General features: G+C 35.3%; 1 protein-coding gene and 1 pseudogene across 10 annotated transcripts in view; one reads left to right on the top strand and one right to left on the bottom strand.

Annotated features, from left to right (window-relative positions):
* Window positions 1-17,621, top strand: part of SYCP1 (synaptonemal complex protein 1) — a 131,310-nt gene that overhangs the window by 20,413 nt on the left and 93,276 nt on the right. For all 10 annotated transcript variants that reach the window (XM_073896090.1, XM_073896086.1, XM_073896085.1 and 7 more), the window contains 4 exons: window positions 2,801-2,859; window positions 4,152-4,221; window positions 5,117-5,190; window positions 9,227-9,335. In XM_073896090.1, coding sequence (XP_073752191.1) covers window positions 2,801-2,859; window positions 4,152-4,221; window positions 5,117-5,190; window positions 9,227-9,335 — 312 coding nt within the window. The remainder of the gene's footprint in view (window positions 1-2,800; window positions 2,860-4,151; window positions 4,222-5,116; window positions 5,191-9,226; window positions 9,336-17,621) is intronic.
* LOC141373343 (dnaJ homolog subfamily A member 1 pseudogene) lies at window positions 7,581-8,756 on the bottom strand (annotated as a pseudogene).

The following is a 17,621-nucleotide window of genomic DNA, read 5'->3' as shown; positions in this document are numbered from 1 at the left end:
GATACATTTCACAGCCATTTCTTCTCAGGTTTTGTCATCTTCCTAGAGCCCTACTGAAGAAAAACAAAACAAAACAGCACAGTCTCATTCTGCTCTTGGTTTGCCCAAACTATCTGGGGTTTTTGTGGTCCTCAACCCTGAGGCTTAGTCTTGTGTGTAGAGGACTCCAGAACCTCCTCTTAAGTATCTGCCAAAATCTAATAAGCTCTCTTAGCTTCCCCTTTTATTTTTAAAAAAGATTTATTTATTTGAGAGAGAGAGAGAACGTGCATGAGCGGGAGGGGCAGAGGGAGAGAGAATCTCAAGCAGAATCTACTCTGAGCACAGAAGCCGACTTGGGGTTCGATTCCAGTACTCTGAAATTGTGACCTGAGCTGAAGCCAAGAGTTGGATGCTTAACCAACTGCACCACCACCCAGGCACCTTAGCTTCCCCTTTTAAAGGCTTCTTTCCACAAATTAGTAAATATTTCTTTGGTGTAGAGGTTAAGAACCTTCGTTCTGACTCATATATTTAAAGAATCTATAGTTTATGTTCTGAATCCTTCCCCTAACCCCCAACACTGGTCTTTTGAAACGCAAAGATTTTTTTTTTTCTTTGCTTTTTGTCAAATCAGCAGCAAATGCTGAAAGTTCTAGTTGCCTGGACTGGGACAAAATAAGTGGGTTGGGGGAGGAGGGAGGGGGCAGAGGGAGGGAAGGTAGTAGGGAGAAGGTAGTGAGTGAGGTGGAGGGTGGGGAGATAGGTAGATAGATCAATGGATAGATAAATATCAAGAAGAAAAATGAAAAATGTAGGCTTATATTTTTACAATACTTCACATCACCACATTGGAACACTCAGCTACCAGAGTTCCTTTGTGCTACCTGTAGGACCTTGCTTCTGACAACTGTAAAGTACATCTATACCCATTTATTTTCTTTTCTGTAGTTTTATTTATCCAATTTCCAGGGCATTCATATTAGAAGAATGGTTGGAGGGTATTTTGAAAATACTGATGCTATTGGTAATGGGAAGATTGGAGATGTTGGCAATAGAATGCAATTCTTTGGCACAAATAATTTCTGAGGAATAGAGAAGATGTATTGCAAAGTGTGTTAGGTAATGAATGAAACGGAATAGATGGAGAAGTATGAACTATATTTCTGTTCAAATGCTGATATGCTCTGCCTTTATTTCCTTAAATTTTCCAGCCCTTTAATATTCAGATAAAAATGGTTCAGTTCCTGTTTCATATGCTGTAAGTTCAGAGGGCTCTCCATTATTTTTGAAAGGTTTAAAAACCTATATTCTTCTGAAGTTAGTTCGTGTATCCTCTTTTTGGTTATTTGGCTTCTCATTGACAGTTGAGTCTATCATAGCTGCTGTGTTCTTGTTTATGGCTTGTTACTGAGAATGTGGGACTGATACCCTCTTTAAATTTAATGTGCTTTGGAAATAAGTCAATCAGAGAAAGACATGTATCGTATGATCTCACTGATAATAGGAATTCTTAATCTCAGGAAACAAACTGAGGGTTGCTGGAGTGGTGGGTGGGAGGGATGGGGTGGCTGGGTGATAGACATTGGGGGGGTATGTGCTATGGTGAGCACTGTGAATTGTGTAAGACTGTTGAATCACAGACCTGTACCTCTAAAACAAATAATACATTATATGTTAAAAAAAAAAAAAAAGATAGTAGGAAGGGAAAAATGAAGGGGGGGGAAGTTGGAGCGGGAGATGAACCATGAGAGACTATGAACTCTGAGAAACGGTGGGTGGTAGGGGGGGGGGGGTGGGGGATGGGTTAGCCTGGTGATGGGTATTTAAGAGGGCACGTATTGAATGGAGCACCGGGTGTTATACACAAACAGTGGAACATGGGACGCTACGTCAAAAATTAATGATGTAATATATGGTGATTAACACAATAAAATTAAAAAAATTGAATGCGCTTTGGGGTGCCTGGGTGGCTCAGTCAGTTAAGCATCCAACTCTTGATTTCAGCTCAGGGCTTGATTTCTTGAACTCTGCATGGAGTGCCGAGCCTACTTTAAAAAAAGTAAATTTAATGTGCATTATGTGATGCTGGCCTCATTTGGAGGAATGATATAGGAACAACCACATTGTCTATTATTGTCTTGTACCTTAATTCTAGTATAGAATAGAGGGAATCTATTGTATAGATTATAGCTAGAGGGAATCATTGCTCAGGTTAAAAACTAGAAAAAAAGTTGTAGAGGATTTATAGGGGATTTCTCCCTGGGCCACACCTATTCTTAACCTTGTTCTTTGTGTCTTGAGGTTTATCTTCCTTTCTGCTTCCTCAGAGGTAGAGCAAGAGATCAGAAGAGTGGGCTTTGCTTTACATGTGTACCCTATGAATTGTAAATATACAAAGGAAAAAATACTTGATAGAATAATTGTTAAATCTCTACTCATTGTAAAGGCTTAAACTGTAAATATATTTTACAAAGTTTGAATAAATTCATGGATAGTAATTTATAAAAAAATAGCTTTTGAGGTTGAAGTACAATCATGTCTCAGTGTGTCTTACTATGAAACTACTATGAAGTAGCTTATTTTAAAAATTTATTGTTGAAGTATAGTTGACATATGTTACATTAGTTTCGGGTGTACAGCACAGTAATTCAACAATTCTATACTTTTGATGCTACTTTTAGAGACTCAGGATATACTAATACACTTCACTAACACAGAATTTTAAATATTCTAATGTTTTCCTGAGGCATTTTGAGTATTATCTTGTTGGCATTATAATCATTTTAAAATTTAATTCTGAAATATTTTATATTAATAGATGAATATGAACGAGAAGAAACTAGGCAAGTATATGTGGATCTAAATAATAACATTGAGGTAAGTGTTAGTAAAAAGTTAAATATTTTAAACAAAGGCATTTCTTTTTAATTTAAATTCAATTAGCCAACATATAGTACATCATTAGTTTCAGATGTAGTGTTCAACAGTCCATCAGTTGTGTATAACAGCAGCATATCTAAGCAAAGTAGAGTGATAGCTCTTCTTGATAAAGGGATTATTATTTATTTGTTGACATATGATTATATCCAATAAGATTCTTAAGGTTCTATACTAGGAGTGTTAATGTTTTGTTATTTAGTAGCTTTTGAATTTACATGTTAGTGACACTATTTAATTTATCAAATATTAACTCTGGCGAGACTAGCATGTTATGACACATACCCATTAATTTGAAAAAACATACAAAATACTATTAATCTGTTTCTGGTTCCTGCTTACCTTTCTTACCCCATCCCCTTTGTTTTCCACTTTGCTTCTCAGCTATAGTTGTTCTTTTTTATGTTTCTGAAGCTTGCTAAGCTCTTTCTGATCTTAGTTCTTTGACTTTGTTCTGTCTAGCACTTTTTGTGTCCAAGATTTTATGCAAATTCATAAGCTTCATTCTCCTTTTTTTTTTTTAAATCCCCCTTATTACTTTATCTAAAAGACCTTTCTATTCAATTATTTTCTATCTCCTCACCTCATTTAACTTTTCTGAAGAGCACTTAAAACTACATGACATTTATTTGATGTATGTGTGTATGTGTAAGTATTCTTCCTTACACTGGAATATAAGTTCTAGTAGGGTAAACACTTTGTCTTATATCTCAAGTGCCTAAAACAGTGGTTGGCACATAATAGATAAGCAGTAACTATTTACTGAGCAAATAAATGAATTCATACAATTTTGCAAATCAAGCTTTGTTGAATACTGAATGAACTCATGCTGCCAGATGATGGAAGTGTAATTTAGACTCTACTGGGGAAGGATCTCAGAGAGGTTACACTTTAGTGGGGGAAGACAGAAATTAAATAAGCAAAAAATAAAATTATAGATTTTGATATGAGTTATTAAGTAAATGACTAGAGTGCCAACAATCATTTTGCTGTTGTTTGGTATTATATAACATGCCTCCTGTGCCTTTAAGCATCTGGGAAGCCAATATAATAGGCACTTTTAATGGGTTTTTAGTAAATTATTTAATTATCACAAGTTATAGGGATTTCATTATTCAAAGTCGAGTGGTTTTAAATCTAATGATCATGAGAAATTTATTAATATTTTCATAGTTGGAAGAACCTATTTAAAATATGTAAGTATGATTCTTAAAAGTTGAACTTTGTTTCAGAAAATGATAATAGCTTTTGAGGAACTTCGTGTGCAAGCTGAGAATTCCAGATTGGAAATGCATTTTAAATGTATGGATCCTATTTAATTTTCATATTACTTTACTGATGTTTATATTTTTGTTAGATTCTTTTAATGTTTTCACAGCTTCAGTTTGATGCCCCAACTCTTTTAAATTTTGTATTCTTGGTTTTGTAAGCCCCTCAAAATCTTGTGGAATGTGGCAGGGAATTGATCTATGTTAAAAATACCCTTTTGGCTTCAAAGCTACATTTTCCCTGAAATCAAACTTACTATGATTTGTACTTAATTTTTTAGAAGTGTGAGTTAGTCTTATTTTTACATTTTTTGATAAGTTTTCATGTTAAAGTAATAAGTTGACCCGTGAATGACATGAGTTTGGCAGGTCCACTTATATTTAGATTTTTTTCAATAAATACAGCATAGTACTATAAATGTATTTTCTTTATGGTTTTCTTAATGCTTTTTTTCTAACTTTATTGTAAGAATACAGCTTATAATACATATAGCATTCAAAATATGTGTTAAACAACTTTATGTTACAGGTAAGGCTTCTGATTAACAGTAGGATATTAGTTTAGTTTTTGGGGAGTCAAAAGTTATACATGAATTTTCAACTGTGTAGGGGTCAGCACCTCTAATGTTCAAGGGTCAACTTTATATATATTTAAAATCTGTTATTTCAGATTAGTGTGTTATAAAGAATAAACTCTTACCTATGTACTATTGTAAAAATAATACAATTTTATTGTTATACTTTGATATTTTTTAAATTCACTGTTTTACTAAACAGAAAGTTAGCAAGAAAATAGCAGCTAAGCTTGTTAGAAACCTTTGAGGTTTAGTATCTAGATAAATGAGGTGAAATAAAATATCAGAAGCTTTAAATTTTGTTGTTATATAATTATGCTAAGATATTAAAGTATATCTGCTTTATTTTTAAAGTAAAAGAGGATTATGAAAAAATTCAACACCTTGAAGAGGAATACAAGAAGGAAGTAAATGACAAGGAAAAGCAGGTATTTTTAAAAAATCAACTCTGTATATTTTTGTATTTGCTAATTCATAAAATACTTAAAATTTCAAAAGAAATTATCTGCTGACTGCATGATGAATTTCTATAAGACAATTTTAATATTCTACATATTCAAATGTTTATCCTTTTGCCAGCAGAATTAATTTCCATTGATTCAAACATGCATGCACTGAATGCCAGCCCTTTTTAAAAAAAAAAAAAATCAATGAATTTTCTACAATATTTATATTAGTGGGTAGTAGGACATTGTTGCAAAAATATTTTTTAAGAACTTTTGTTCAGATAAAAACCTTATAAGATGTAAAGATGATGATCATTGACCACTTAATCCACATTTTGCAGTTTATTTTGAAATGCACTTACTATTCATGACACCGAGGATGGGGAACTAAAATATTCTTTTGCTCCTATTAATGTCATATAGTGGAAAACTTGAAAATAATGAATCTGCGTTTTTTTTTTTTTTTTTTTTTGATATTCACAAGGATGTCATTTTCAGGTTATTACTATGTCAACTTTATCAGTTCAAGTCGTATGCTTCCCAAATGGAAAAGGATTTATAGAAAGGAATCCTCTTCTATTTCCCATTTTTTTCAGAGTTTTACTTCTTTGATTTGCCACAAGATACTTTGTAATGATAGATAACAAGGGTGAAAAGTTAATTGAGAGTACAGAGAAGATACTTAGAGTTTTCTTTAGGTTCTGGTTAAATTTATATGTTATGCTTGGATCTTTTAAAAGAGTTAACAGTTTTCTATATTTTAGCTGAACTTTTAAACTAGATTTCTGAAAGAAGGCCTTTTTAAAAGTTAAAATTGCACATATTATAAAGAACACAAAAGTAGAGGGAAGTGCTAAAAATAAAAAGCTTGTTGGAGTTCTGGGTGCATGGGCAGATGAAAATAGGGCAGCGAGGTTTTTCTGCCATCTTGAATCTGCAAGTCCTCAGCTTGTCTTTTTAAGTTTATCTTTTACCTTTTTCTTCACATGGGCTCTATATTCTAGTCATCTGAATATTTTCAGTTCTCTGAATGCAGCATGATCTCTTGATCCTTTGTGTTCTTGTATGAGTTAGAATGTTCATTTTTCTGTATTTGCCTGATTAATTTCTACTTGTCTATCAAGATTCAATTCAGTACTCTGAGAAGGATTAATTTTTTATTACATCCCCTAAGGCTGAGTTTTTCCTGATTCATATAATATTTTTGTCCTATTACTAATAATATTCAAGTATAGTTGTTGTCTCCTGGTCTAGGCTCTGAGGGTTTTTTTTTTTAAATGCTTTGTAGTCAGTATATTAAGGAGACATTCATACATTTCAAGAATTGCTTAATTCTGATATCTAGACTTAAGCTTGTGAACATCACTTTTAAACATAAAATTAAAGCTATTCATCATAATTTGCTATACTACAACATTAGATTACAGTTACTTCAGAGAATAAGTTAAATGGTTTAAAATAAGCCTGTAACATACCTTAAAAAACACCTTCCTATCTTATTCATGCAAATTAACTTCTCCACATAAATGTCTCTTCACTCTAAGTTACCCTGCTCCCGAAGTCACTACTCTGAAGCTTTTCATGGTCCAAAGAGAAGGAAAAAAATGTAACCAGGACTGATATGCGTATTAAAAAAAAAAAAAAGATGGCACAGCAGAAGGGAATGCGGTTCTATAAGTGCAAGCCATCTTTTTTTTTTTTTTTAAAGATTTTATTTATTTATTTGAGAGAGAGAGAGCACAAGAGGGGTGGAGGGTCAGAGGGTGAAGCAGACTCCCTGCTAAGCAGGGAGCCCGATGTGGGCCTCGATCCCGGGACTCCAGGATCATGACCTGAGCCGAAGGCAGTCGCCTAACCAACTGAGCCACCCAGGCGCCCACAAGCCATCTTTAAGTAACAGTTGAGACAATAGAATAAATGCAGAGGCAGCACGATGAATCCCACTTAACTACAGACCAACACTTCTCTGCAAATTAAGTTCTTTGTCTGATTGCCAGTTAAATACAGATTTTAACTTGATAGCTTAACAATTAAGAGTCATATACTGAAGTCAGTATACACACCTAACATTTCAGTTTGAGCTGTTTCATATACATAGAGCTGAAATCTGTTACAATGTATGGCCTAATGCTAGTGAAAAATTTTTTAAAAGTAGTTTTTATAAGTATTAAACTTATCTTGCACACTGAAGTCATCATACACAGGGCAAAGTCAGAGCTTTTATATTTGAGTTTATTCTTTATTTGACTTTTAAAACACTACTGTAGTTGAATATTAAAACAAAAACAATAGCAATTAGTGAGCTATGATTATAGTCCTTCACTCATTCATTACTGTATATAAAATGCCAGCAGTGTTATTCACTGGCCCCATTAAGAGGTCTGACACTGAACACCACCCCTGTGATGATGTTCATCATCCTCATATGAATTCCCATTGTGATGGCGCCGTCTTTCCTGATTTGGATCAAAGTCCACCAGTTCTACTTGGTCCATTTCATCAGTCTCTTCTACTTCCTTCCTCTCAGGGAGGAGTTTATCCAGCAAAGAGAGTTTATCAGGAGAGAGAGAGCCATTCTCAGGAAAGTTTACCTTAGATTTAATGATTAGGTGACCCTTCTCATATGGTCTATGATAAATTGGCAAGCCTTCATTTAGCACACACTTGATATCTCCATGCTTGACAATCTGACCTGGATGAGAGGTGATGACGATGGTTCAGTTGTCAGAAATAGATATTGGCTTTTGAAAGCCACATAGTGCTTCAACCAACTATATGTCCATACACATGAAAAGGTCTTCTCACTGAGTAAAAGCAGCATGGTCCTTCTGACTTAAAACAGTGATAATATCTCCTGGTTCCAGTCGTTCTTGGTCTCCTTCACCATGGAATGTTATCTTCTGGCCATCTTTCATACCTTTGTCTATATGAACTTCTAGAATCTTCTCTTGAACTATCTTCCTTCCATTGCAGCTTTCACATCTATCTTGAGAACTGATCTGTTCCCCGTGGCCCTGGCACTCCATGCACACAGATTGAATTTGCTGAACCATTCCAGGTCCTATGTGATGAATTCTTATTTTCTTTCCAGTACCTCCACAGTTGGGACAACATTCTACTCTTTTCTTACCACCTCAGCTTTCATATTTGTTGCAAATCACATTCTTTTGCAGAGCTAGTTTTCTTGTTGCACCATTATATAAATCTTTTAAGATCACTGAGAGCTGATGTACAACATTTTTACCTCTCCTTTCTCTCTGTATCCTTCCTCCTCCTCCAAAAATCTTATCAAAAGATTTTTGGATACTCTATCACCAGCTCCACCTTCTTTAATTGGGTGTTCTCCTCATCTGTCATATAATTCCCTTTTCTTTGCATCAGAGAGCACCTCATAAGCTTGAGAAATCTGTTTAAACTTCTCTCCTTCATTTGGATTCTTATCAGAGTGGTACTTCAAGGCCAGTTTCCTGTAAGCCTTTTTCAGTTCTTCTTGGGTGGCATTGGGTTTGACCCCCCAAAGCATCATAGTAAGTGGTTTCTTTCACCATTTTCTACAGCTGGTGACTGTGTTGAGGTCGGGGTTGGGGAGCGGGAAGGAGCGGGTTGCTGGGCGCAGCTCAGGCAACTGCCGCTCCTCCGCTTCTCACCTTGTGTTCTGGAAAGTTCCCTAGGCTCTAAGTTTAAGTTAACTTCCCTCCTCACTGTATACTCAATGCTTATTATGGTTTTTGGAACAGTGTAAATGCTCCATAATATTTATGGAATAAATGAAACAATAGATTTTATTATATATCTTCTAAGTTCTAACTTAAAATGAACATTATAACATTGGGTAGATCATATTAGTTTAAACATTTATTGAATGAATGAACATTGTGCAAGCATGTACTAAATGCCCTGGCACAACCAGCTGAAAAGCATATAAACAAGTACATAAAATCATAGGTGGTGGTAAATGCTAAGGTGTCATATGTAATTTTTCATATCTCTAATGTATTACTTAAATATTTCATTTTAGGTATCACTGCTATTGCTCCAAAATACTGAGAAAGAAAATAAAATGAAAGATTTAATATTTCTGCTAGAGGAATCCAGAGATAAAGTTAATCAATTAGAGGAAAAGACAAGTAAGAATTTACATAAGAAAATATAACAATGTATCTTATGTATTACTCTTATTATATTTTAAATTTTGGCTTTCATTATAAATTGTTATAATGCTTTCCAGTGCTATAATTCTCAACCTGGATTGGATCAGTTGGAGGAGGGCGTAATAGAGTCACTTAGGGAGATTTTCATTGTACATGTGCTCTTCTTTTCACTTTTCCATACTCTCCCCTTCAGGGTTTCAACAAAATGCTCCAAGAAAACAGGGATCTTTTTTCTTTTGTTTACTGATGCATTCCAAGTGCCTAGAACAGTGCCTGGCACACAGGACACTCAATAAATATTTCCTGAATGACTGAATACACTGGGAACACTAAAGAGGGAGTATTCCTGGAGCAAGACATTTGGAAAGGCATTAGGGAAAATTGCTTGTTGAACTAAACCTTTGATCATTAAAGTTTTACTAGACAGTGAATTGGAAGGGAGGATGTAGGCAAGAAGAAATGCCTTGTGCAAGTCTTAGAACTGTCAAAGTTAGGGTATATTTGAAACACTGATCGGTGTGTTTTTATGTTAGAGAACTCAGTAAATGAGACTGGAAAAGAACAATTGGATCAGATTATGAAGAATCTTGAATGTCATGTTTAGACTATCTTACTGAATATTTTTCAAACTTGTTTAAGGCACTTGGAAGGCATAATACACTTGTGAAACACTGTGCACCTTTCAGAACAACATACAGATTTTGTGATATTTGTCACTTTTGTCTTAAAAACATTCTCTTTTTCACATGACAAATAATTATCTAGTTCCTGTGAAACTATGTCGCTCATTTTCTCTTACTATCATTAGTATATACTAAAATTAACTTCCTCTATATTTTATATTCTTCCTATGTCACCATGATACTTTTGGCTACTTCCTCTACCCAAAAGGAGGAGCCTCTTACCTCCACTCCAAATATTTTGCCTAAATTCCAGTGAGCTCCTTATTAAGAATGGCTTAGTCATTAATCATCTGTGACTATGGGTGTCTTACAGGCAGGGACTCTGTCTCATTAAATATCTGTGCAACTCAGGGCCCAGCATATTGCTATGTACATAGTTGTTAGGATGAATGGATATTTAATCTTATCATATAAAACTGGAAATAATTTACTGGCAATAAGTCTGTGTGATTCTGCAGACTCATAAGCAGTGAAATGTATTCATTTAAGTTACTTTTTATTGTGTCCCATGTGTATCTTTTATTCTTCTTTCATTTTGGAGATCTATCGATCTGTTTCCTAATCCTGCCTTCTGCTGTGTCTAATTTGCTTTTAAACCCATCTACGGAATTCTTAATTTTGGATTAATCATATTTTTTTCCTCCTAAAATAGCCATTTTATTATTTTTTCAAATTCTAATTCTCTGATTAAATTCTGTCTTTCTGTACATACTGTATGTTTTTATTTTTATTAAAGTATAATATGCAGTGTTATAGTTCAGATGTACAGTATAATGATTCAATAATTTTATACATTACTCAGTGCTCACCATAAGTGTAGTCACCAAACAACATTACTACAATATGATTGATTATATTTTCTATGCTATTCTTTTCATCTCCATGACTTGTTTTATAACTGGAAGTTTGTACTTCTTAATCCCCTTTATTTATTTCACCCACCTCCCCTCTGGCAACCATTGAGTTTGTTATCTGTATTTAATAGTCTGTTTTTTGTTTGCTTGTCTTGTATTTTGGATTCCACATACGTGTGAAATCATATGGTATTTGTCTTTCTGTGTCTGACTTTATTTCATTTAGTATAATACCCTCTAGGTCCATCCATGTTGTCACACATGGCAAGATCTCATTCTTTTTTGTATGGCTGAGTAATATTCCTATACACACACACACACACACACACACACACACACACACACACACATCACATCCTCCTTATCCATTCATCTATTGATGGTCCCTTGAGTAATATTCCTTGAGTAATATTCCTATACACACACACACACATACACATATCACATCCTCCTTATCCATTCATCTATTGATGGTCCCTTGGGTTAATTCCATATCTTGGCTATTGTAAACAATGCTGCAATAAACATAGGGGTGCATATATGTTTGAATTAGTGTTTTTGTATTCTTCGGGTATATATCCAGAAGTGGAATTGCTGGATTTTATGGTAATGCTGTCTTTAACTTTTGGTGGAATATTTATACTACTTTCCAGTGTTTGCACCAGTTTACATTCTCAGCAACAGTGCATGAGGGTTTCCTTTTCTCCATATCCTTGCCAACACTTGTTATTTGTTGTCATTTTGATTCTAGCCATTCTGACAGGTGTGAGGTGATACCTCATTGTGGTTTTGATTTGCATTTCCCTGATGATTAGTGATGTTGAGCATCTTTTCATGTGTCTGTCGGTCTGTATGTCTTTTTTGGAAAAATGTCTATTCAGGTCCTGTGCTCATTTTTCTTTTTAAGATTTTATTTATTTGACAGAGAAAGACAGTGAAAGAGGGAACACAAGCAGGGGGGCCGGGATGGGGAGAAGCAGGCTTCCTGCAGAGCAGGGAGCCCGACATGGGGCTTGATCCCAGGACCCTGGGATCATGACCTGAGTCAAAGGCAGATACTTAATGACTGAGTATAATATGCAGCGTTATTATAAACACTGCTCCTGTGCTCATTTAAAAAAATACTTTATCTATCTATCTAATTTATGAGAAAATGAGTGAGGGGAGGAGGACCAGAGGGGAAGGGAGAGGGAAAGAGTCTTAAGCCGACTCCACACTGAGCACTGAGCCCAACTTGGAACTCAGTCTCAGGATCCTGAGATCATAACCTGAGCTGAAACTAATAGATGCTCAACTGACTGAGCCACCCAAGTGCCCCAGGTCCTCTACTCATTTTTTAAGTGGATTGTTTATTTATTTTGGTATTGAACTGTTTAACTTCTTTATATATTTTGGATATTAACCCTTCACTGGACATGTCATTGGCAGATATCTTCTCCCATTCAGTAGGTTGCCTTTTTGTTTTATTCATGGTTTCCTTTGCTGTGCAAAAGCTTTTTATTTTGGTGTAGTCCCAATAGTTTATTTTTGCTTTTGCTTCCCTTGCCTAAGGAGATATATGCATAAATATGTTGCTGAGATAATGTGGATGGAACTAGACGGTATTATGCTAAGTGAAATAAGTCAGTCAGAGAAAGACAAATACCATATGAATTCACTTTTATGTGGACTTTAAGAAATAAAACAGATGAACATAGGGGAAAGGAAGGAAAAAGAAGAAGAAAATTGAGAGGGAGGCAAACCATAAGACGCTGAAATCTAGGAAACTGAGGGTTGCTGAAGGGGAGGGGTGGGTTGGGGGAAGGGATGGACATTAAGGAGGTCACTTGTAATGAGCACTGGGTGTTATATGCAACTGATGAATCACTAAATTCTATCTCCAAAACTAATTTAAAAAATAAAAATAAATTAAAAAGATACGTTGCTGAGGACAAACCCCAAGAGGTTACTGCCTATATTTTCCCTTAGGAGTTTTATGGTGTCAAGTCTCACATTTAAGTCTTTAATCCATTTTGTATTTATTTTTGTGTATAGCGTAAGAAAGTGGTCCAGTTTCATTCTTTTAAATGTTGATGTTCAGTTTCCCAGTGTGTGATGTTCAGTTTCCCAGCACCATTTATTGAAGAGATTTTTCCCATTATATATTCTTGCCTCCTTTGTTGTAGATTAATTGATTATATATATGTGGGTTTATTTCTGGGTTCTCTTATGTTCCATTGATCTATGTGTCTATTTTTGTCCCAGTAGCATACTATTTTGATTACTACAGTTTTGTAGTGTATCTTGAGATCTGGGTTGTGTTCTTTTTCAAGATTGCTTTGGCTATTCAGGGTCTTTGTGGTTTCATTCAAATTTTAGAATTTTTTGTTCTAGTTCTGTTAAAAATACTGTTGGTATTTTGATAGGAATTACATTGACTATATAGATTGCTTTGGGTAGTATGGATGTTTTAGCAATATTAGTTCTACTAGTCCAGGAGCATGGAATGTCTTTTGTTTGTATCCTCTTCAGTATCTTTCGTCAGTGTGTTATAGATTTGGAGTACAGATCTTTCCCCTTCTTGGTTAAAGTTATTCTTTGGTATTTTATTCTTTTTGGTGCAATTGTAAATGGGTTGCTTTCTTAATTTCTCTTTCTGCTACTTTATTATTAGTATATAGAAATGAAACCGATTTCTGTGTATTTTGTATCCTGTGACCTTACTGAATTAATTTATCCATTCTAGTGGTTTTTTGGTGGAGTCTTCAGGGTTTTTTTCTATCTATAGTATCACGTCATCTGCAAATAGTGAAAGTTTTGCTTCTTTCTGACCAATTTGGAAGCTTTTTATTTCTTTTTGTTGTCTGCTTGCTGTGGCTAGGGCTTCTAGTACTATGTTGAATAAAAGTAGTGAGTGGACGTCCTTATCTTCTGATCTTCTAGGAAAAGCTTTCATTTCAGGTTTTCACCCTTAAGTATGATGTAAGCTGTGGGTTTTTCATATATGGCCTTTATGATGTTGAGGTATGTTCCCTTTAAACCTACTGTGTTGAGGGCTTTTATCATAAATGGCTCTTGTACTTTGTCAGAAGCTTTTTCTGCATCTACTGAAGTGATCATATGGTTTTTATCCTTTCTCCTATCGATGTGGTGCAGTCACATTGATTGATTTGTGAATATTGAACCACTCTTGCATACCAAGAATAAATCCCACTTGATCATGGTGAATGACTTTTTAAAGGTATTGTTAGATTTAGTTTGCTAATATTTTTTGAGAATTTTTGCATCTATGTTCATCAGAGATATTGGCCTGCAGTTATCTTGTTTTGTGGTGTCTTTATCAGGTTTCAGTATCAGGGTATTGGTGGTCTCATAGAATGAATTTTGAAGATTTCCTTTTCTATTTTTTGGAATGGTTTGAGAAGAGGTATTAACTGATCTTTAAATGTTTGGTAGATTCACCTGTGAAGCCATCTGGTCCTGGACTTTTGTTTGTTGGGAGTTTTTTGATTACTGATTCAATTTCATTGCTAATATTCAGTATGTTCAAAATTTCTATTCCTGATCAATTCTGTGAAGATTTTTTTAAAAGAATTTATCTGCATCTTTTAGGTTGTCCAATTTGTTGGCATATAATTTTTCATAATATTCTCTTATAATCTATTGTATTTCATGGTGTTATTTCTATTCTTTCATTTCTGATTTTATTTGAGTCCTCTATCTTTTTTTCTTGAGTCAGGGTAAAGGTTTGTCAATTTCATATCTTTTCAAAAAACTAGCTCTTGGTTTCATTGACATTTCTATTGTTTTTTTTTTTTTTAAGGCTCTATTTCATTATTTCTGCTTTAATCTTTATTATATCCTTCCTTCTACTGGCTGTAGGCTTTGTACTTTCTTTCTAGCTCCTTTAGGTGTTAGGTTAGGTTGTTTATTTGAGATTTTTTAAAAAAATTTATTTATTTTAGAAAGAGAGAGTGCAGTGGGGGTAAGGGCAGAGGAAGAGGGAAAGAGAGAATCCTAAGTAGACTCCATGGTGAGAATGGAACCCAATGCTGGGCTCAATCCCATGACCCTGAGATCATGACTGGAGCTGGAACCAAGAGTTGGATGCTCAACTGACTGAGCCACCCAGGCACCTTGATTTTTGTTTGTTTGTTTGTTTGTTTCTTGAGGTAGGCCTGTATTGCTATAAACTTCCCTCATAGAACTGCTTTTGTCCCAAAGATTTTGGATTGTTGTGTGTGTTTTTTTTTTAATTTATCTTCAGTTAGCCAACATATAGTACATCATTGGTTTCAGATGTAGAGTTCAGTAATTCATCACTTGCATAGAACACCCAGTGCTCATCACATGTCTTCCTTAATGCTGGTCACCTAGTTACCCTATCCTTCCACCCACCTCCCCTCCAGCAACTGTTTCTTCCTCATAGTTATGAGTCTCTCATGGTTTGTTTCCCTCTCTGATTTCTTCCCATTCCTTTTTTCCCTCCCTTCCCTTTTGATCCTCTGCACTGTTTCTTATATTCCTCATATGACTGAAAGCATATGATAATTGTCTTTCTCTGATTGACTTATTGCATTCAGCATAACACCCTCCAGTTCCAACCATGTTGATGCAAATGGTAAGATTTCATCCTTTCTGATGGCTGAGTAACATTCCATTGTGTGTGTATATATATATATATATATATATATATATATATATATATACACACACACCACTTCTTCTTTATCCATTCATCTGTCCATGGATATCTTGGCTCTTTCCACAGTTTGGCTATTGTGGACATTGCTGCTATAAACATTGGGGTGTGGGTGCCCCTTCGGATCACTACATTTGTGTCCTTTGGGTAAATACCTAGTAGTGCAATTTGTGGGTCATAGGGTAGCTCTATTTTTAGCTTCTTGAGGAACCTCCATACTATTTTCCAGAATGGCTGCACCAGCTTGTATTCCCACCAACAGTGTAAGAGGGTTCCCCTTTTTCCACATCCTCACAAACATTTGTTGTTTCCTGACTTGTTGATTTTATTCATTCTGAATGGTATCCCATTGTGGTTTTAATTTGTATTTCCCTGATGCCAAGTGACGTAGAGCGTTTTTTCATGTGTCTGTTGGCCATTTGTATGTCTTCTCTGAATAAGTATCTGTTCATGTCTTCTGCCCATTTCTTGACTGGATTATTTGTTTTTTGGGTGTTGATTTGATAAGTTCTTTGTAGATCTTGGCTACTAGCCTTTTATATGATATGTCATTTGCAAATATTTTCTCCCATCCATAGGCTGCCTTTTAGTTTTGTTGACTGTTTCCTTTGCTGTGCAAAAGCTTTTTATCTTGATGAAGTCCCAATAGTTCATTTTTGCTTTTGTTTCCCTTGCTTTTGGAGATGTGTCTAGGAAGAATTTGTTGCAGCTGAGATCAAAGAGGTTGCTGCCTATGTTCTCTTCTAGGATTTTGATGGATTCCTGTCTCACATTTAGGTCTTTCATCTATTTTGAGTTTATCTTTGTATGGTGTAAGAAAATGGTTCAGTTCCATTTTTCTATATGTGGCTGTCCAATTTTCCCAGCACCATTTGTTGAAGGGCACTGACACTAAAACAGACACATAGACCAATAGAACAGAATAGAGAACCCAGAAATGAACCCTCAACTCTATGGTCAACTAATCTTTGACAAAGCAAGAAAGAACATCCAATGGAAAAACAGTCTTTTTTCCATTAGTTTTTGGTGTAGTGTTCAACGATTCATTAGTTGTGTATAACACCCAGTGTTCATCACAACAGGTGCCCTCCTGGGTACCCCAACTCCCCCCGCTCTGCTTCTGTAACCCTCAGTTTGTTTCCCAGAGTCTAGAGTCTCTCATGGTTTCTGTTCCTTTCTGGTCTGTGTTACTTTTGGGCTCTCTCTTCACTTACAGAATTCCCTTTAATATTTCTCATAGGACTGGTTTAGTGATCACAAATATTTTTAGTTTCTGTTTGTCCTAGAAGCTCTTTTATCTCTCCTTCCATTCTGAACGACAGCCTTGGCTGCATGTTTTTCTCATTTAATACTCTGAATATATCATGCCAGTCCTTTCTGGCCTTCCAGGTCTCTGTGAATAGGTCTGCTGCCAGTCTAATGTTTCTACACTTGTAGGTTAACCACCTCTTGTCTCTAGCTGGTTTCAGGATTTTCTCTTAAACTCTGAAATTTGCAGGCTTCACTGTTATATGTTGGGGTGTTGATCTATTTTTATTGATTTTGATGGGGGTTCTCTGTGCCACCTGGACTTGAATGCCTGTTTCCTTCCCTGGATTAGGGAAGTTCTTAGCTATGATTTGCTCACATATATTTTCTGTCACTCTTTCTCTTTCCTCTTCCTTTGGGACCCCAATTATTCTACTATTGTTTTGCTTTATGGTATCACTGATTTCTAGAAGCCTCCCCTCATTATCCAGTTGTTGTTTTTCCCTCTTTTCCTCAGCTTCCTTTCCATCATTTTGTTTTCTATGTCACTGACTCTTCTGCCTAGCTGTTAGAGCATCCATTTTAGACTGCATCTCACTTAAAGCATTTTTAATTTTGGCCTGATAAGATTTTATTTCTGCACTAAGGGATTCTCTAGTGTCTTTTTTGCTTTTTTCAACCCTGGCTAGCATCTTCATAATCGTTATTCTGAATTCTAGGTCCAGTATCTTACTTATATCCACGTTGATTAAATCTATGGGAGAGGGTATTATCTCTGGTTCTTTCTTCTGTTATG

Source organism: Callorhinus ursinus, unplaced genomic scaffold (assembly GCF_003265705.2).
Source record: "Callorhinus ursinus isolate GAN/ISIS: 27379988/994484 unplaced genomic scaffold, GSC_fseal_2.0 scaffold9, whole genome shotgun sequence".
In the NCBI taxonomy this organism is placed as follows: Eukaryota; Metazoa; Chordata; class Mammalia; order Carnivora; family Otariidae; genus Callorhinus; species Callorhinus ursinus.
The sequence above is the reverse complement of the archived record's forward strand: the minus strand, read 5'-3'. Positions and strand labels throughout refer to the sequence as shown.